This window comes from Melospiza melodia, chromosome Z, assembly GCF_035770615.1.
Source record: "Melospiza melodia melodia isolate bMelMel2 chromosome Z, bMelMel2.pri, whole genome shotgun sequence".
Taxonomy (NCBI): domain Eukaryota; kingdom Metazoa; phylum Chordata; class Aves; order Passeriformes; family Passerellidae; genus Melospiza; species Melospiza melodia.
This window is the reverse complement of record NC_086226.1, coordinates 17,069,919-17,091,254: the sequence shown is the minus strand read 5'-3', so window position 1 is coordinate 17,091,254 and position 21,336 is coordinate 17,069,919. Positions and strand designations below refer to the sequence as shown.

The 21,336-nt window shown below is 38.0% G+C and overlaps 1 protein-coding gene across 2 annotated transcripts in view; it reads right to left on the bottom strand.

Annotated features, from left to right (window-relative positions):
- SKIC3 (SKI3 subunit of superkiller complex) overlaps positions 1 to 21,234 on the bottom strand; it is a 46,799-nt gene extending 25,565 nt beyond the window's left edge. Inside the window, exons 1-18 of one of the 2 annotated variants that reach the window (XM_063181096.1) lie at positions 21,203 to 21,234; positions 19,946 to 20,043; positions 19,266 to 19,409; positions 18,133 to 18,224; positions 17,431 to 17,506; positions 15,668 to 15,808; positions 13,557 to 13,655; positions 13,348 to 13,456; positions 11,393 to 11,533; positions 9,891 to 9,992; positions 6,971 to 7,104; positions 6,268 to 6,354; positions 6,076 to 6,179; positions 5,838 to 5,964; positions 4,498 to 4,677; positions 3,966 to 4,090; positions 3,258 to 3,511; positions 176 to 278 (exon numbers count right to left, since the gene is read on the bottom strand). In XM_063181096.1, coding sequence (XP_063037166.1) covers positions 176 to 278; positions 3,258 to 3,511; positions 3,966 to 4,090; positions 4,498 to 4,677; positions 5,838 to 5,964; positions 6,076 to 6,179; positions 6,268 to 6,354; positions 6,971 to 7,104; positions 9,891 to 9,992; positions 11,393 to 11,533; positions 13,348 to 13,456; positions 13,557 to 13,655; positions 15,668 to 15,808; positions 17,431 to 17,506; positions 18,133 to 18,224; positions 19,266 to 19,409; positions 19,946 to 20,035 — 2,108 coding nt within the window. In that variant the 5' untranslated portion in view covers positions 20,036 to 20,043; positions 21,203 to 21,234. The remainder of the gene's footprint in view (positions 1 to 175; positions 279 to 3,257; positions 3,512 to 3,965; positions 4,091 to 4,497; positions 4,678 to 5,837; positions 5,965 to 6,075; positions 6,180 to 6,267; positions 6,355 to 6,970; positions 7,105 to 9,890; positions 9,993 to 11,392; positions 11,534 to 13,347; positions 13,457 to 13,556; positions 13,656 to 15,667; positions 15,809 to 17,430; positions 17,507 to 18,132; positions 18,225 to 19,265; positions 19,410 to 19,945; positions 20,044 to 21,202) is intronic. The other variant, XM_063181095.1, reaches the window with a different exon arrangement.
- Between the last annotated feature and the right edge of the window lie 102 nt (positions 21,235 to 21,336).

Below are 21,336 nucleotides of genomic sequence, written 5' to 3'. Positions count from 1 at the left end.
TTTTTAATAAACACATTCTTACTTCTAGATTAGAAGTTCTAGTCCATTTGATTCAGTCTAACTGAAAATTTTCAAACTCTTATTTTTAAATAAATTTAAAAATTTAAGTCTTCTTTTTCTGCCTGTCAACCCACAATCACAGCAGAAATTAAGTAAGTGAATGTTTAGTACCAACCTTGTAAAATATGCAAGGGCCTGCTCTATGTAATCCACAGCCTTCCTATCGAAATAGTTATCAAGGGCTGATCTTGCCAGCAAGAGATAACACTCACCAAGTCCTGAAAGTAAGAGAAAATATTCTCTGTGAAAATAAATGCTTTTATGATATGATTAAAAGTGCAGTGGGGAAGGAGCCTGGAAGCCCGGTCAGCATGTCTGCCTTGTGCAAAAGTCTATACCCTGCATACACTGTAACAAAATCAAAACACCTACAATGCTCCCAACAAAGACTGCTTTTCATCTATCTTGTGAAGTGTGAACTGTAGGATCATTTGGCTATTAAAATAAACCAAATTCATTATTTTAAAAATAGCATTTAAACTTTGCATTTATCTTCAAATATTAAGTAAATCTGAGAAATCTGCATTGTTACACCTTTGACAAATACACCAATTTGCAGTTTACATGCGTGAAAAAATCAATCCTGAGAAACAAAAGAAATCAAGAATGACAGGGTAGGCAAAAAGGAAAGTCTTCAATGAAGAAAACCTGAAGCCAGCCAATTATTTAATTCTATTTCTATATGAAATTACTTCATATGGTGTATTGAATCTGGCTGAGATGGAGTTAACTTGTCCCGTAGGAACCCTCATAGTGCTGTGCTATGTACTGGTAGCTGGAAAGGTGCTGATAAGGAACCAGTGTTTTGGCTGCTGCTGAACAGTGTTTGGAACAGCATCCAGGCAGTCTATACAAAATTCGCTCCTTCAGCATTAGGATTAGGCTGGGGATAGTCAGAATCCTGAGAGGAGACATCGCCAGGACAGCTGACCTAAACTGATCAGAGGGATATTCCATACCACATCCTTATCTGTTCAGCATAAAAGCTGAGATAAATGTGGAAGAGATTGCGGGGGGGGGGGCACTTGTTATCACATTTGTTTTCTGAAGCAATGACTAGGCAGACTGAAGTCCTACTTCATGAGAAGTAGCTGGACATCACCTGTTCATAGGAAGTTGAGAATAAATTTTGTTTTCATTTGCTTCTTCATGGGGCCTCTGCATTTGCTTTATTAAACCACATTTATCTTGACCTATGAATTTCTTCAATCTTATTTTGTCTTTTGTTCACATCCTGCTGACAAGGGGAGTGACAGAGTAGCTTGGTGGGCAGTTGATGCCTAGACAGGGTCAAACCACCACAACTGGAAATAATTCCCACTGTGAAAAAGGAACTGCATCATAGGTTAAAATTTCTAACATTTTGGAAATAGTAACTGCTTGGTTTACACATTTGCTGGCACTAGCAGTGATTCTGTCTAGCCGTAAATCATTGGATATGAGTACCATTCATTCTCAGATTATTTTGAGAGTTCTGAAGCTACCCTCCTCATGCTATTGTAATCCTCCACCTATACCAAAATAGAGTTTTGCAAGAGTCTTTATCTTGGCTCCCCAGAAGACCAAGATCATAAGCTTATCAGATGTCAAGATCAAAAAACATAATTGATTTTATTCCCCAAAATTACACGAAAGATACGCTAAAACAGAGGCAGAATAAGTATTCAGTAGCACAAAATCAAAACACATTGAAAAGATGCAGTGAAGTAACACCAGTAAAGTTATTGACTCAACTACCAGAGACTATACTTCCAACAGCTCAACTCAGAAACTGTTCAAATGGATCAGAACAGTTGAAAATAAACACTGATGGGACAGTCAAAGAACTTCTGAGAGTTTTAAGAAGGTCCACAAAATTTACAACATTGGTCCAAACATCGTAAGAAGTCTCAAAGAAAGTGAAGGCTGTTTGGAGACTTCAAAGGATTTACAGCGAACAGACCAGAGATTACAATGTGAGCCTTTATGAAAGAAGACTCGGGAGGTGTAAGAAAACAGTATAAAGGCAACTATGAGGAGGAATCTTGATACCATGTACTTAAGTACTCAAAGCATTTTAGTACTAGTAACACTGTCAACTGTTACCTACAGACACTGAAAAAACCATATGCATATGCACATACAGCACCTTTGCAAACTGCTGCTACAGTCAGCTCTTCCCTTCTTGACCAACAACTAGTAAAACTGCCTAAATGCAATACACTCCAACTCCATTATGGAGCTTTTACCATGTCACTTTGGTCTTGAAAAAACCTAGTGGAGTTATAGAGGAGGAGGTAGATAATCAACCACACTGTAACTTTTTCAGATTAAAAGCCCACTGTTGTAATAATAACTCTACATTTCTGAATTAACTCTTCCAAGAATCAGTTTAGATTCATCCAGAAACCAGAAGGCCTTACATACAATGAAAAAAATGAAAATTCAAACTAGCATCAAGCAGCACCTGCTTCAGATTGGTATATGGGGTGAGAATGATTGAAAACTAAGTGGCAGGGAGAACGCAAACAGAGCAATTATTCATTTTTTATCAAAATTTTATACACTACCTGCATTATATAACTTCAGAATCACAGTTCCATAATGAAGAAGTTCCAATTGCTCCATTTCTCTCTACTCCTACCTATATCCTGAAGGTCTCTACCCCTGCCACCTGTAATGCTTGTGAGATCTCTTGGGATTCACTGCTCTTTTTCACCACTTGAAAAAGTTCAGAAGGGTCTGAATTACTAGACTAACACAAGAAGTGAGGAATGCTTGGTCAGGAGCAGAAGGAAATCAGCCCACCTCTTTGAAATGGCAGTCTGATTTCATTGCCTGTTGAGCCAGTATTTTACAGCTTAGGTAAAACTGCAGCCCTGTTAGTGGGCTTCCTCTGTGTCTCTTCAGTTCTCCTACTCATTTGGCCTGGTAGCCACATAGAATTAACTACCTTTCATACTTACTTGAAAGAGAAAGAATTACTCACATTCATCATAATTTAAGAGTTTTTCAGGAATTTGTAATACTACAAATCAGCTTTCATGCGAGGAACCTCATGGCCCTACATACCCAAAATACAACTGTATCCTTCCATACAAGAAAACCTCAACACACCACAAGAAAACCTCAATACATCAAAAATTCCTTCAAAAGACTGAAACACTACAGTGTGTAAATGGAGGAAAAGTGAACACTTTCAAATTCAGGCATAATACCTTTCAGTGCAGGTACATAGTTTTCTGTCTTCTTTAATATTTGTTGATAGGTAGCTATAGCATTTTCGTATTTGCCTAGAATCTGCTCAAGTGCTGCAGCTCTGTAAATGCTGTACACAAGCCCTGGGTTCAGCTCACTTGCTTTCCTGAAGGATTTCAGAGCTGTTGAGTAGCTACCTCTGTTGAAGTAAGCCTCCCCTAGAGACTCCCAGCAGTTGGAATCCTTTGGATCAGCCCTGAGAGCTGCCTGCAAACTGAAGATATCAAGACATACATTTATTTAAATGAAATATGATACAATTCAACATAATTATTTACTTTCATTGTATATGCTGAGGACACTAATTTTGCATTATATACTCTTCAGGACACAAATTCACAATTACATGGAACTTTTAAACAAAGCATAGTAGGTTTTTCATCTTCAGAGGACATTACACAATTTTAGGAATTGTATCTCGCCCTGACTATTCAGTGCTATAGCAGCTTGTCTGTGCCTGTCACAAAGCTTGTTAGTACAAAACACCGCTATGTTAACAAGACTACATTCTGTGAATTCTAGAACTGAAGAGAGACTCACTCAGACCCATTTTCCTTTGTTAAGTACAAGTTATAATCACCTAACTTAATGTGAAAACTTGCTATGAGCAAAGATTATTTTATTGGGATTGGTAGAAAAGGACTTAAACCAACCACCAGTTGTCTTACTCAGCCACTGCTTGTGACGGCTGACCAGTTCTCAAGTAGTAAAGTCCACGATGAAGCCAGGCCCATTTTGCTGTACCAGGTCTTGCTTTTTCAGTTACCTCATTCAGGATTGACAAAGCAGTGTCCTAACAAAGCAATAAATGCCAAGTTAGTAAACAAAAACCATTTAAAAATATTCTTATAACTTTCTAAAGCAGCAAGGTGAAGGATGGAAAAAAGAAGTTACACAAGCTAAATAAAGAAAGTCCCCAACTTTCTCCTTATGCCCGCTACTGAAAAAAATGCTTCATCTATATCACACGTGATGACCCTAATGTAATACTTGGTTCTCCCACCCTTCTCCCAAGACAAATTTAATTTGGAATTGGAACATAAAATTGAAGCAAGCCTAACTATAAAAGCTGCTAAGCAATGACAGAACATTTGTTTTCTGATCTTAAATATAGAGGAAACCTGAAGTGATTCTTTAAAAAGGAGGATTAATAGAAGAACAACAAAGCAGCAGTAATCTGACATTCTAAATGTACAATACCATGTCTCCAAGTTCCACACTTAAATTGACAGCCGCTGTTCCAGATTCTTCATCCGTCTCATCCAGTTCAAAAGCCTTTTTATAGCAACCACGAGCTCTGCTTTTGTCTCCAGCAATGTCTCTGTAGTAGTTACCTAGATAACAAAAGGCACTTCCCAAGTAGCTGTCCAATTTTGCAGCCTATAAGGAAATACCAACACACTATCAGACAGCATTCTAAAGGATTACACTCATAGACAGGTTCAGTGACAGCTACTTGTTCAGCCTCTGCTTATCATATTTTTAAGCCCCTTCTGTGATATATTTGAGCTGCCAAACTTTATTATAAAATTGCACAGATTAACTGAGCTTTAAGTATCTGGAAAATCTGCTACAAATCCCATGACACAAAACATTTTGTACTCAAAGTACTAAAATAGTTGTGCTAGGAGAAAGTAAATCTTTATTTCATCTTCTACTCTGTTTCAATCATTATGTTTATACTCTTACCATATAACACCAGAATTAACTCCAGCCATGTATAAAGTTTCAGTTCCTTCTTAGGTGCATTTGGCAGATTTGCTTATAGTTAAGAAATTGACAGCCTTCAAGCAGCAGAAAACAGCTTTGTCAATAATAATAAAGATTATAATAATAATAAAGATAGAACCAAAAGAACTGTTCAACTACATTTGCCACTATACTCAGCTGTTTATTAAAGTGCAAGCAGCAGGTAATGATTTGAGTTATCAATACCTATCATGAAGTTACATGATGAGTTCACAGTGCCTAAAGTTCTATTTTGTATACTTTCAAGTTACTAACACAGATGTCAAACTAAAGCTTTTGGATTCATGTTATTATCTATGTTCAGCGAAAAAGCCACAATTACTAAAATCCCAAAGATCAGGAAAAGCATATAAATTATGGGGCTTTACCAACTTACATCCTTGGACAGACAATGAAACCCTAACACCATTCAACTTTTTTTCCTTCATGTTTTTTCAATTTGAATTCCGCCCTCCCCCATTCAAAAGGTCTTCAAAGACATTTGCTGCTTGTGTAGAGGCCTCCACTTTCCCAAAGGAGAAAAGGTTGAGGGAATCACCACTAAGTTCTGCCAATTCAAAGGCCTAAAGAATTAATTGAAAAGAGGAAAACAGAAGTGGAGAGATTCAAGGTAACTGCACAGCTCCCTGCAATGCCTTTTTGCACAGCAGAACCTAGTTTGCAGGCTCTGGAGGCTCATACATGGTACAAAGGAGAATATTCAAGTCTTATTCCTGTCAGTATATTTTTCATATTTGGCTTCCGATGTAGGAAAACACTAATTCTACATCAACAGTCAAAGGAGTCTTTACCTTCAAGAACTGAGTGAGTGCTTTTCCTTTGTCTTTTCTTGTCTCATCACTCATGAACCAGTATGTGAGCCCCAGGTACTGATGATACTCTGCAATTCCAGCCTTTCTTTCAATAGCATGTAGAAAACTAAATAAAACGAAAACAGGTCAGGTCAGACAAATTCCCAAAAGCTGCAAAACACTACATTTTACTATCCCATAACACTTTCCTGTTACAGGAAAGAAAACAAAAGTCTACCTTTTTTCTGCCTGCTCATAGTTCTTTTGGGAATAATGGATGAAACCCTCTAGAGCATGTGCCTCAGCCAGATCAGGGTGGGACAAGAGAAGCTCTTGTGAAACCTGCAAAAGGATGTCATTTTTCTCTAGTTACTTCCTCTATGAAACCAAGAGCTGTACTTAGCTCACAGAAATGACAAAAATCACTAACCTTTGAAGCCTGATCCATTAAACCTTTGTTCAGATAAGCCTGACCCCTGAGAGCTGAAATCACTGGATCACTGGCCCCATCTACAATCTAGAACACCAAATAATAAACACAATTAATTTATTATCTCCCCACATTAAGAAGTCAAAGTTGTTAAAAGCAGACAGACTGCCTGAAGAAAGCATTTAGAAGTTTTCTCTATTATTCCTGAGAAAATTTAGGACAATTCTGATGAAGAGCAAGTAGAAGATTGTAAGGACAAAGGTGCAGAAATATGAAAAACAACAAAGAATGAAACTGTGTGACAAAAACAGGGGGAAGCAACTTCTGCCAAAGCTTAACCATTCAATCTTAAAGTAATGTGTTTTTCTTCATGACTAATCACAAGGGAATGATGGACATGGGAGATTATAACATGAATTCAAATTAAGATGGGTAACAGCACAGAACCAGCAACAGTGAGCAAGACCAGGCAAAGTCAAAAGTGACAGCTTCCAAAATTAAAACTGCAAATGAAAAAGAGCTGCAGCAAAGCCTGGAAAAGCAGGAATGGAAGACATGTCTGAATTACATGACAGCTGGTAGGAATGGTCTAAACCACAAAGTTGAAAGGAGGCCAGGGTAGAAATACTTACCTTAAGTACAGAAAGATAAGGGCACCTTGCAATATTAAAAAAACCCCAAACATTTTAGTCAATAAAAATACCTGCTCAAGTGCTTTAATGGCTTCTTCTGCAGCATCAGCATCAGCTATTTTAATCAAAGTCTCTGCTTTCAACTGAAAGACAAGGTTCTTCCACTGAAGATTAGGACCCTCAGGAGTTCCAAGAGCCTCAAGAGCTGTTGACAAGAAGAACCTTTCATCAAGTTAAATGAGAAAAGAAGAAGTACACAGAGCAGCATTCTTCCAAATATTTCTAAAACCTTGTTAACTACATTTTTTCTGCCTAATAGAACACCATTCAGACTGCTCTCCCCCATAAATAACAAATTGTCCTGTAAAATTGCTATCCAATCAAGTTTAACAATTAAGTCAATTCTAGGAGGTCATCTGAGATGTATGTATACCGATTGCTTTTTAGCTGCTGGCTTTAAAAATTAAGTGCTATAATTTTGCTCATTAGAGTTCTAAGGAAAAAATGACCTTTCAACAGCCAAATCGTTCCGCATTTCAGTGTTCAAATGAAAGAATACTACTGAAAACAGGGATTTACTTTGATGCCTGTAAAAGTTACAAAGTAACCCTTCATAGAGTTCCAATTACTTTTTTAATACACAGTATCATCTCACCTCAGAGATGGAAGGCATCTCGGTTGAGCATCACCATTCTTTAAAGGCAAGAACTTCCTGAGTAACTCAATTAATTGTATTTATTTTCATGTACAATGAGCTGTTGTCTCATGTGATACAGTCACTAAGACAGGACAAGTAAAAAGCAACGTTTTTTCAAAATTATCGCTGACTTTCTACACGTTTTGGACTCAAGAGAAATTTCTGCATCAACAGCACCTTTCAGCAAGGAACTTAACTTTTTGCATTGAAAAACAAAACTTGTTTTGTTTGCTCTGAGCTTGACATTTTAGCTGCATTTGGCACTAGCCAGACCTCACATATGAAAACAAAACACTCAATCTTTATTTATATTCCACATCATTTGTATCTTCACAGAGTTCAAAATTATCTCTTCTCCAGGCTAGAAAAGGATTTGACAGATTATTTACTTATTATTCTCATATGTTGCGGTTTTGAGCCCATGTGACCAACCTCACTTCTATTCTATTAACTTCTACTCTTATTTTCTTTTTGAGATGGAGTAGATAGTTACCAAAACTACACAGGGATTTTATTAAGCTGCTGAAGTTCTTAAAGCTACTGTGTGTTGATGGTATGTTTCACTAACCATTCCCCTCTCTGAAATTGCTAATATTTGACTTGCCTGTAAAGCACACCAGGGGAAAGAAACAGTCCTACTTTTTCATACCGAATGAGGACCTTCTGCACTTTTCTTCAGTGAGAGTGTCAGGTAGCTTTGTGAGAACACTTCTTCCCACAACTCTATTATTCTGCATTTAAAATAATGAATAAAATTCTATAGTCTTGACACTCAGTTATGCACTCTGGTAACATCTCAAAGTTTTGCAGTCTACTTTACATAGCAGCAAACTATAACCCTATTACTCAGCATTCATAAACAGCACAGGTATCAGGGAAAATGTCAGGGATACCTCCTTCCAGCTTGAAAACAGACATAATTACTATACTGTGCTTTACCTTTTAACTTACAAGAAAAAACCCAAAGTTACAGCTTTGCTTCTTAACCCAAGGCTACTAACAGTCAAGCAAGGGATCTTACCAATTACCACCTGGAAACCTCCTTTATTTATGAGCTCATAAGCTCCTTGAAGGAGTTCTAAATTAGCAACTCTCAAAAGGCCATCCTGTCTACCCCAAAACATTTTTCTACATAAATTCTTTAACTACTGTTTCAGTTTACACTGTTTCAATCACTAAATATACCAGACCTGTCAGTGTTTTCCCTCAACTTTCCTTTTTAAAATTCAGAGCCACGCCACCTACTTTCAAGTATTTGGGTGCCAAGACAGTTTCAGTAATCAATTATGGAACCCCTTAAAACTTCAGTATTTTCATCTCAGTCAATTCCTAAGTTGGTATCTCATCGTTCCTTTATGCTATGTTTCCTTGTCTTGTTTTAGACATGCCCTTGTTAACACTGTAATCATAGACAAGTTGTTAGATCAATCTGCTGAAAAGAAGAGTCACGGTACAAAGTCACCCTGAGATCTTCCACACTGAACACAGATAGGAAAAGAACTTCCTTATTTTCATTCTTTTACCAATAAATTTCTTTTTTACCTATTTTGTTCAGCTTTCACTTTTCCTCCACCCAAGTTCATAAGTCTTTTGAATTCCCATCACCAGTAACTACTTTTGCTTGATTTCCCATAATTGTTTGGCCAGGTCTGTTTGGCTTCTTTTACTTCTTCCAGTCTTTCTTAAAAACTTTTCACTGCATTTCTCCCTGCCACAAAAGAAGTCCACTTCAGCTGCCCCTTCATTTATAACCACCAGAGAGTGGCCCTGTTAGTTGAGATATGCATCCTAGATGGCAATAATTGCCCTCGCTGCCAGCTAGCAAAGATGAAGTTTTACACTCAGTGAGTTTCTTCAGATGCAGCTATACTACACATCCTTTCTGCGTTTTACCTTAACTTGATTAAAAATTTGTTTTTCACGTTAAAACATGATTATCTGCCAGGTTAAATATTTGTGACACCTACCTTGTGATTTCAGGCAATCTGTCATTTGCCAGCATTGGTCAACCACCAGCAGAAGCAGCACAGCAGAAAATGTAAACCTTTCAAATATTAACCATCAGACAGCTTTCTGGATCCACTTAGCCAAGTATTTTCTCTGTTCCTGAGACTAAGCACCATAAGGTGCTTTTCAGCTCTCATAAACCAAGAGAGACAGCACAAGCTTGAGACTGCCAGAAGCAAGGGACTGTGACTACTGCTAACTCAGACCTACCATACCAAGGCCATGTTGGCTGGACTACATAAAGCAGTGCAGCACTGGAACTGCTCTTTAAAGTAGCAGGCAGTTACCTTGATTGCAGGACAGGACAGCATTCCTGTGTTCATGGATCTTCATCTGTGCCTCTGCTAGATAATACCATGCAGCTGGACACTGCTTAGTCTTCTGCAAACCTAGTAAGAGTTTGAAAAAGACACTTTTAAAAATTGCTTAGAGTTGCAAAAACACATAGCAAGTAGATACATATTATTTCCATATAATGCCATCAAAAACATATTATCAATCAGATAGTTAAAACTTGCCATAATTTTTTCTGAGTCTTATTTTAGACTGTTTTGGACACAGAAGCCTCCATGCAACAAGGCAAAAAGCAGAAAGCATGTAAGTTAGGCTCAATTTTGCATATAACACTACATATACTGAAACTTTCTGATGAATCTGCCTTAATTAAGACTCACTAATAAAACTGAATTTCTGTCTTCTGATGTATAATTACCAAGTAATGCCTGGAAGCCTCAACACCTAAGATACAAACACATAGCTCATTGGAAGAGACATGATTTTCAAACTCTCTACATTTACGCATTATACCAAGAGCCTTCTCTTTGTATTCCCTCTGCTGTAAGCAAAGTCTATGTGTAAAAGTAAAAACAGAAAAAAAACTTAATATTAATTAAAATAGAATACTATCTTTTTCAAAACATGGTAATTTAAGCCAAAAGAATTTGTTTTCCAAGGAATACCTTTTCCTCTTCATGTGCTCTTAGGCACATGAAACTTTTATTTCATATTTTAGGCAAGATGTTGTTTCACTGTAGAATATTCCAAAATTAAATTTCAGAAACAATCTTATTCTAAATCTAGAAGAATGGATGCAGGAGGACATCACAGCATAGTCTAACTGACCCATGAATGCTTACATCCCAATTATTTACCCAGTTTCCACTGTTAGCTGCCACAGCAGCTAGTGAGGGTGGGCAGTCTCATTTTCCCACTAGTATACTTAATGAGTATTTTAGAAAGAGTTTTGCCATTTCAATACAAGCAAGTTAATTTACAGATGAGTAAGCCAAGCCTTCAGCAAATATAGTTACTGTAGAACTACAAAACAGAAAAAAACTCTTACAATATTTCTCTCTAAATACTCAGCGTGAGTCTTTACCCAACTGAAAATGAAGTAACTTCAGAGAAAAGTCATCTTTGCTCAGGCAGAGAAATGCAGTGACTCTACTAGAGAGGTTGCATTACATTTTACTTCATAAATTTCACATTCCTTCATTTATTGCTATTGTTCCAGTTAGCGTTTCATATAATTATTTTCCCAATAACAGTAGGATTAAAAACGGTTTACCTTAAAACACTACAGAGTTTACTATAACACAAATGAAAGGCTTTAGAGATGCTATACTTAAAGCTATATTTCAAACAAATCAGATGAAGTGTTCAGCATTCTTTTAAAATCTAGCTGGTCTTAGAATTTTCAAACTACTACGCAAGTATAAGATTCCCTAAATTTTGAACATAATCTAGTGTTCAAGTTACAGACTACTCACATCTCATATTACACATTTACCTTCAGTAAGACTCTTAACAGCCTCCTTGTATTTATTTTCTTTGAGGCATTTTATACCAAAACCAATGATGCCTGGACCACTGCTTGCATCCATCTCCAAAAGTTTAGAGAAACAGGTCAGGGCCTTTTCCGGCAAAGTACCTGGTTTCAGGAAAAGACATGTTTTGTAGGGTTTTAGATTAAAAGAATAACTGCAACAGCTTACCTTATCCATATAAATGATCATTATCCTTTTGAGTTCAAAGTGATTTTCCAAAGGCTCTACACACTTACCATCCCCTATCCCATAAAAGAACCAAAACCCAAGAAGTAACCTAAATACTCAGTACTGTGTCCACAAAATAAACTGACAGTCTGAAACCTGAATAATCACTTTCGCTAAATTACTCCAGGTATACTCCCTTTATTAATAAATAATTAATATAATAATATTAAATATTGTTAAATAATAATATGCTTTTCATGTAAGTTCAGCTGAAAGTGTACATGCCAGAATCTGTCACAAATAAATCAATAAAATTTCCTTCCAGAAGAGACATTGTGTACCTGCTAATTTGCTGTGATAAGCTTTTTGAAATTACCTTGCTGTGAAACCATATCATTTAAGGTTTTAGCTTAATTTTAACTGACGCCACTAACTTTTGATGCCTGCATTTAGCTGCGATTGTAGACTTGGCAATACTGACAGGAACTTTGTGACTTGTTGCAACAACCTTCAAGCTATTACTTTCTTTAAGGAATTATTGATTTATGTGGCATAACAGTTGATTTCATCTGCAATTGCTAAAGGTGACTTTACAATGCACCTCAATTAACAAGCCTGTGAGAAGTGCAGGACATGAAGGATTAAAACACATGACTCAGACCTAAAGAAACAGCCTTTCTAAAACACAAGCAGCATCCTTCCCCTCCAAGAAGCTTGTAGGACGATGAGATATTGCCAGAGTGCTAGTATACAAGAACTCCACTAACCTTTTCTTTTGAAAATTAGTTTCTGCCCATTTCTCCAAACTGTAAAGCATTTTCAAATACTTTACAAATTGTGAGTCTGGGCCTCATTTGTCTTCATGCTTCCAAAACAAAGTGAAAAATTCTCACTTGCTGTATTTTGCTATCATATTCCATTTCTTCAAAAGAGGAAAATCCCTTTTTCTACCTAAGATGAAAGTTATTTCTAGAGGGTTTTTTATTCTGACTTGGTCTCCTTGCTTTAAAAAGAAACAAAATAACTTCTGATGACTTAAATAACAAAACAAAAAGCTAAATTCTAATAATTACCTTTGAAAATTATGAGAAAGTGTCCAATGCTATTGCAATGTTGTTCAGTAAATGACTAAAAATACTAATGCATAGTTTCAGATCCCTGCACTTCTGAACACACCAGGTTATGTCTTTTTCCCCTCAAAGAGTCTCCTTTTCTACTCAGAATATATATCTAAACAGATCTGTTATTCCCTACTCACAAGGCACACTCTCTAACATAGTTGCACAAATGCTTATCTGGGGGTTATTTGTTTGTGGGGGTTTTTTTTTGTTTGTTTGTTTTTGTTTTGTTTTGGGTTTTTGTGGGGTTTTTTTGCGATGGAAGAGAATCTGTGTCAAGAATAACCTCAGCATAGCTCACTGTGAACCTCAGAGCACTGGCTAACACTCACTTTTTCTTAAAAGGTCAAGAAGCTACTATTCATTTATCCAGAGAGGCTGCTTTCAAGTGAGGCATTTTTCTTTGAAACTTCAAAGAGCTGGACTTCCCTTACTTACAGTCACTACTCAGTTACAGGGCAAGGAAATGACAAGTCATAGGACCAAACACTTTATTTTCAGAAACATAACACAGAAGTAAAGAAAGTACTTGTACAGTCCTTGTGAAAGGTAAAAACTTGCAAACAGTTTGTCAAAAAATCAACTATTTAAAAAATTTCAGCCCTCGAAATGCCTAAATCCATCCTACTCACCTGACTGAACAAAGTGCAAGCAAAGTACTTCCAAAGGGTAAGTCATAGAAGGGTACAAAGCCATCATATCATCACAAGCCTTTTCCAACCTAGTGACTTCATGAGGAAACTAGAAAGGAAAAAAGAGTAAACAGTTATTTATGTGAGTTCTCAGATGTGAAATAACAGATCTATTTTCTTACTAGAAAGATGCTTTAACATAACCTTACTTTAGACAAGCACTGTATGAAGTCTTTGTAAAGATTTTGGTGGTCTTCACCAGGAACAGTGTCAGCAGAATGCAGCGCATGTTCAAATGCAGTCAAAAGCTGAAATAACAAAAAATCAGGAGTGCAAAACAAATATTCTAGGGAAATGTTATCTTCATAGAATAGAATATTTCAGTTGGAAGGAACATACAACAATCATCTAGTCCACATGCCTCGGCACTTTAGATCTGACCAAAAGCTAAAACATGTTATTAAGGGCAATGACCAAATGCCTCTTGAATGCTGATAGATTTGGGACATAACTGAATTTCTAGGAAGGCTGCTTCAATGCTTGACCACCCTTTTGGTAAAGAAATGATGCCACATGTCAAGTCCGGTGGACTCATCCCACACATTCCATCACTAGATGCCAGAAAGAATAGCTCAGCACCTCCTTCTCCACTTCCTCTGCTCAGGAAGCTGCAGACAATAGAGGCACCCCTCAGTCTCCTCCAAACTTGGAAAACCCAAAGTTATCTGCTCCTTAGAGCAGATAACATGCTTTCCAGCCCTTCCATATTAAAGTGGGTCCTTACATGTTATTACCTAGATCCTACTTTAAAAGTTTACACTAGTGCTATGAACGGAGAAAGAATGAAGCAAGTTTCTTATCATGAAGCAGCACTCAGCATCTAAAGCATCTAAATTGTCTAGTACAAGATGAAGCAATAATATGATGCCACAAAACATAAGATGGTACAAGGAAGGTAAAATTTTTAAGAACATAGATTGTTCTTCAAACTTAATCCCAATTCAAAGAAGGAAATTAGGTTACTATCCTGTAAGGTTAGCTGTCAGCCTCTCTCCCCACTCTGGTCTAGAAATCTAGAAGTCTAGCCTAATCTTTTTTTCTTGACGCTTTGGGGAACACAGGCACCAGAATGCAGGCTTACAAACAACCATGCAAAACAAAGTTGTACACAGCTTGTCACTAGAGAAATACTGAAGTGTGTTGCTTTCAGGTCCGCAGCCTTCCAGAGTCAAGTGCTTTACTTGAAACTGCAGTAAGCTGTACATTTGCATGTGAAACTTATTCCTGAGGTTTATGCTATTTAAAAAAATATTCTGAAGTTATTTTTCCTTTCCAGAAAAGCAGTGCTGCCTGCAGTACCTCTTTTCTACACTAGCTTGAAGTCAAAGCCTTTGCTTTTTTAAAAGTAGAGATACAGATTCAATTTTCTGCTACCTGAAATAACTTCAATTTGTATTTTCTCCTTTCTGAAACACTGCTATCAGGTGATACATTTCCACCTTTTATGTTGAAGGAAGTTCATCTTCCAAGAACAGATAAATCAGATACAACAAAATTGACTTTGCCCACAGAGAACACAGAGGACTCATGATCATTCTGTTTGGTTTCAATCAGCTTTGACACTTTCCTAAGAAGTTAAAGCTTAATACCTAGAGGAGAAAAGAAAATTTAATCCAAAATATTTCTATCTAGGAAAAAGAATAGGTACAAAGAAACGGAAAAACCTCACAAATCCATCTCTTCCTACTTGGATGAAAGCAGGGGGGAGTTTGTTTTTTTGAAGAACATCTGTATTGGTTATGTGTGGCAAAGTTTTGCTAGAGGGAGGCTAAGTGGGGTGGGTTCTATGAGAAGCTGCTAGAAACCTCCTTATGTCCAACAGAGTTGATGCAGCTGGCTTCACGACAGACATGCTTGGCTGAGGTCAAGAGCATCAGCAATGCTGGGAGTCCCTCTGGAATAACAGATTCAAGAAGGGGAAGAAACCAGTGCAACAGCAATTGCAGGCAGAGAGAGAAGTAAGAATATGTGAGAGTAAGAAAAAGACCCGTGCTGGAGTAGTCTGCTAGTGAAGGACTACACCCAGTAGAACAAACCATGCTAGAACAATTTGTGAAGAACTTAGGTGACTCATTACACCTAAGGCTCATCTCAGGCTGCTGCACAGTTGCTGTTTCTGTCAAAATGTAAAGCTGCCCAACTTTTCCTCAGTTTAGTACCTCTGAACATTGAGACAGTCAACTCAGACAAACAGGCTGCAATTACTAGTTGCACTGGACATATATATGTACCTAGCTGAACAAGGACTGAGAAACATTACCAACTGCCCAGTCTTATTATCCTGGTTCCTTGTACTGTCTTTCAGTAACTGGATCATCTTCTTCCAAAGCTGATGAAGCTCTGCTTTTTCTGCACCTTCCTCCTGTTTCATCCTTATTAGTTTCTGCCAAGTTTCAGCCACCTGTCAACAGGAACAAATGACCATGCTGATTACTCTTTAAAGAGCTGAAAGTCCGATATAAGACAAGTTGACACTTGTCACCAAAATTCACTGAAAACTGGGTAAATAAGCTCCTTAATACAAATGCAGCCTTAAGAAATCAGCATTATTTAATTTACTGGGTAAGGGATGCACAGGGTACTGCTCCACCTGGTGTGCATTCCGATCCTCTGCAAGTGCATTGCTTACACACAGTCATAATACATATTATAATCGCTTATTACCATAAATCCCTCCCCTGGTTCAGTCTTTTATAGTCTTGTTTAGGCAGTGGCTGCATTCCCAACCAGATGACCTCCCCTTATCTTCCTTTTGTCCTTGCTCAGAAAGCAGATCCTGTACACCCTGTTTCTTTGCCAAAAGTGCACACACAGAGTAGAACTCCTCATTCTTGGGTTACCCCTTTGGTATCAAACTCTATCACTCTAGGGTAGACAACATAGTAACATTTACAGTTACCTAGTAACCCAGATTTACTTGCTTTCTGATTAAAGAAATAGCAAGTCCCAATGCATTGTGTGCAACCTCTCTACCTTCCAAAGTACAGTAAGTAAGCTAGAGAACATCAAGAGTATATGAATTCTAACTCTGGTTCCTGGAGGAAACCAACAGTAAAAGTAAACCTAAATATCTAGGGCACTACAAACAGAAAGAGAACAAAAGGAGCAGTCCACACTGAAATTCCAGCATGGAAAAGTCAACAGAAATGGAAAGAAAAAATAAGACCCTGAAGCCTAACTTCAGGTTCTTGTTCCATATAGAGTAAGTCAGCCTTCATATGCTAAACTATCAGCATTAAATTTAGTTTAAGAAGCTGGTATACAATGAGGCTTTGGAGTTAACTGATAGCCTTCAGCCCCACGCTCCGTGCTATGTAAAATTTTCCATGTTCCATTGCTAGAGGAGAGGTGGGAAGATGACATACAATACAATCATGCACCACCAGGTAAGAAAACAGCCTTTTGAAAGAGCAAAGTGCATACCTCCAAAATAGACATTCTGTAACAATACTACAGAGATTGCAGGAAACATGACTGTTGACAACCCCACCTCCCGGTACTGACTAGAGTCACAATGATTTCTGCAAAGCTTGTGTTGCTCTGAAGAGGCTTTTTGTGTCCTTATCCTTGTGTTGGGAATGCAGTACAGAAGACATATGCAATCAAGTTCAGGTTGTGTACATACCCCATCTTACCCTCTAGAATGAAGCTTCAGTAGTAGCCTAGGAAGGGATCACCCCACCAGTGAAAGGCTCGTCGGACACACAGCCAAGCCAGGCAAAGGACACCTGACTCACACATACTGCATTTGATACCACTTTTGACTTCTAGAAATACAACAGAAGAATTCTGCCCTTTCATTCTCAATAATAATAGTCTTTGCCAGTTCTGTCAGTTTAATGGATTGCATCTAAGTCTCACCCAGTGGAAAAGACAAAATACAGTTAAAATCAGTTCCTCCTGGTTGTGGTCCACAAGGAGATCTTAAGTGGTCTGTGGCCCATAAGAATGGGGGTTCCTTGATGAAAAGTAGTTAGATCAAACGGAAAATAATTGTTAGAAGTAAGAAAGTGCTTGACCTACCTCTAAATATTTCTTTTCTTGATGGTATAGTTCCACAAGCTTGTTACATATATCACACCATTTCTGCTTGTCACCACTAGAAAGGAAGAAAATCCCCCCAAAACAAGCTAAGTTTTTATATAACAGTGTAATGCTTTTCAAATTCTGACAAATAATTTTCAGTAAGTTCAGTTGTCAAACTCATATTTAGACTACATACTAAAAATTGCCCTATAAGTTTTACTCATTGCTGCTCTGAACAAAAAAAAAAAAAAAAAAACTTTTATGGACTTTTGGATCAGTTTTCAAAGAAACCAAGCACTCCAGTCAGCTACAGTGACAGCTGAGCTAGATTTGTTTAGAACTGTGCCTCTACAAATTGCATGACACATATTCTGTGATCTTAAAGCAGTGAAAAATAAGCCTTCTTATTAATGCAGGCAATCACCTATCAGAGATAAATGCTTCAAGTTTGGACAGGAATAGGATAACATGGAATTCCATAAACTACTAGCCTCAAGTACAGGTAAGCTAAGAGATTTTTTGCTCTACCAAAAGGAACAGGAAAAAGAAAACTTACCTAAGCAGAGAAAACCTTAGCACAAGGGCTGAACTACTGATGTGAGAAGGCTTCAAAAACTCAAAGTCTATACTCTATACCACCAATGGCATTCACTAACTAGAGATCTTTAGACTGAATTTATAGCATTCAATATTCTTTACCTTTCATGAAGTTCCAAGAGTTTTTGGTACACATCTGCTAAGTCTCCTTTGACATCTGTTTGGTTGGGTTTCTCATACAAATTTGCTAATCCCTTAAGAAAAAAAACCAACAAAAAAAAGTAAAGGAAGCAAGATTTTATGACACTGCTTATGTTTTATGAGAATGCTACCTGTTCTGTATACAAAAAATATTCCATTGCCTTCAATGGGGTCAAGTGTAAAGGCAGTAGTCACTGCGCAGAATTCTGCACAGCCCACTCAATCCACTTATTTTAAGTGAAAAGCTTTCTTCAATTTCTTTACTAATAACAACAATTTTTTGAAACTTGTATTGGTTACTTGATCTGGTCTGCACAAAAGACAGTATAAAACTTCACTAGGCCTTATAACCATATATATATATGTATATGTAATATGCAAAATACATAACAACATATATACACACCCAAGTATTGTATCAAGAAAGCCAGAACCTAATAGCAAAAGTGAGGAAATTTCAACATACACTGAATTCAAGCCCCAACAGTTATACTTTAAAATACCATTTATACTGAAAATACTAAGAACTTTATTATCTTAGAGAAACATTGACTGTTGATATCAGCAACAGATATATAATATGAAACCTTATGTTTCATGAATTAGTACATACCAAAATTGTAGGTTGTAAATCTACATTGCAATAGGCTGTAATGCACACACCAAACAGCTGTTTTAAATGTAAACTTTTTGATTTCAAGTAACAATAACACTCATTAACAATCCACTTGATGCTGAAAGCATCAGATAAAACATTTTCTATCCGTAAGAGAAGAACTGTCAGGTGTTTATTGAGCTACAAGCATAGAAATTTTTGGACAAATTTACTGTATTTGTTTCAATTAGTGTTCTCCCTTGCATGTCTCACTGCTGTGTAGTCTACATAAGAAATACAAACTCAGATGTACTGAAAATAAAGTTCACCATGATTTTACATTGGACACACAACTAACAGGAAACCCCATCTACTCCAAAGCTTCTCTGGAACTTAAGGGCCTCAAGAAAACAAGATACAAGTCTTAACTCTGCTTTATTCCTATATTTAACTCCATAGTGATACCTTTGAGGGAAACAAAAATTGGATATTCACATACCTGCCATGCCAGTAACTGGTTTGGTTCAAGTTCAATAGCCTTCTTGTATGCTCCTTTGGCCTGATCAGGCTGCTCTAACTCGGCAGCTGCCAGGCCAATGAATACCCAAGCATTGTAGTTATTTTTTTCTTGCTTCAAGACTGCCTAAACCACACAATTTTAAGTAAAAAATGATTAAAGAAATGATTAAAGATTAATCTGATTAAAGAAATGTAACTTACACATTCATGTACTGAGTTTTATCACTACAGTTTGGTGAATTATTTTATATGGCAATATTAGGAGTTAAGTAATTTTAAGGAAGACACTGAGATTAGTAACTTCAGTTTCTTATACTAGAGGATGCTTCACACCTGATGTGTTGAGTTAGTGCTGTAGCTCAGCAATTAAAGCACCCCTAGGAGGTATGGATTAGAAATGGATTTTTATCTCTATCATTCTAGACTTAATACTCTTACACCCACATGTCAGCAAATTAAAAAAAAAAGGGAATAAAAGTTTACATGGGGGAAACTAACACAAACAAGCAATTAAGTTAATTCTGAAAATCCATCTCAACTATCACATCAATAAGGTACTCTACACTCTGTACTCTTAATTATACAGCTGTGGAGGTATGGGAAAAAGAACAAAATGTGCAAAAAGTCCCAAACTTGCCTTCCAAGTATAAAATTAATTACCTTGCAATGTTTTAAGGCCTCCTTGTACTGTTTATTTCTTATTGCATCTCTAGCACTCTTCAACGCTGCCTTCACCTCCTTATTTGACATTGTGGCTGCTAAATACAAAGGACATATCATCAGTTCTTGTAAAAACAGATATTCTGACACATACAAAATGTTTATACCTTTATTGCAGAGGGGTTATTTTAAACAGAGAAATTTAGTACAGTATGCCAAAAATGCGTACAGCACCAGAAACTAATGAAAAAGATGGCATAGTTGAAACTACTATGATTTAGCTCCAATGCAGAATTCACTCATTATTCCAAAGAGTTACATGATACAAAGTAGCTATCCAAGAGTGAAACTTTTTGTACAAGTTAAGATAAATTTAAGGAAGAGGCGTTTTGAAAGCCCGTAGTTAGGCCACACATAGCAGATCCTTTTTAAAAAGAAACTAAGCAGCGAACCGTGTTTAAGATACCTATGGCCCGAGAAATGTGTCCCAGAGGCTGCTAAGAATCAGGGTTTTCTCTGTGAGCGTTCTACAGCAGCACCGTGGCTACCTGTCACACCTCGGCGCGGCCCGCCCTTCACACACAGTTACAGCAGATTCTGCCTCTGACTACTGCCACGAATCAAAAAAGAAAAAGCATTTAAGAACACAGCAAAGAGGCATCGACGCTTTTTAACACAATCTTGCAATGTTTTGGTGTATGTTGTACACCAAAATGAACTTTAGAAACACCACAGTCAAAGCTGCCGAGATAGGATGAGACTGAGAAACAACACTACTGCTGCCAGGACTCAAAAAGATGAAAAACGCAACCAGCTGAAGAACAAAAAAACTTTTTAGGAGTTGCAAAGCAAAAATAAAGGAATGGTTGGACATAGGACGACATCGAATTTTAAAGATTTCCTCGGAACCTATAAAGAAATCTGTCGGACTTGAATCGCTCAGCAGCTCCTGGAGATAAATTTGCTTCCTACGAGGGAACAGATGCTTCGGCCGTCACAAACGCACCCCACCGCGGGCACTGTCCAGCCTGAGCTGCACAGTCGCCTACAGGCAAAACACCCTGCGGCGCAAACCTGGGCACCGGGGAGGCCATCCAGCCCGGCCTCCGGGGCCGCGAACCGCCTGGGGAGGCAACCCACGCCTGCAGCCCCCCACCCAGGGAAAGCCGCGGCGGGCCGAGCCCCGAGCCCGGCGCCCAGGGCGGACCGAGCCCGGCCCCAGGGCGCGCCGCCGCCCGCCGCCCGCCGCTGCCGCACCTGCAGCCGCCGCCGCGTCCGCCACCTCAGCCGCCACCAGGGCGCATGCGCACTGCGACGCGGGGCAGTGACACGCCGCGGCAGCCGCCATTTTCTTTTGGGGCACCGTGGGAGATGTAGTTCCCGTTTCCCGG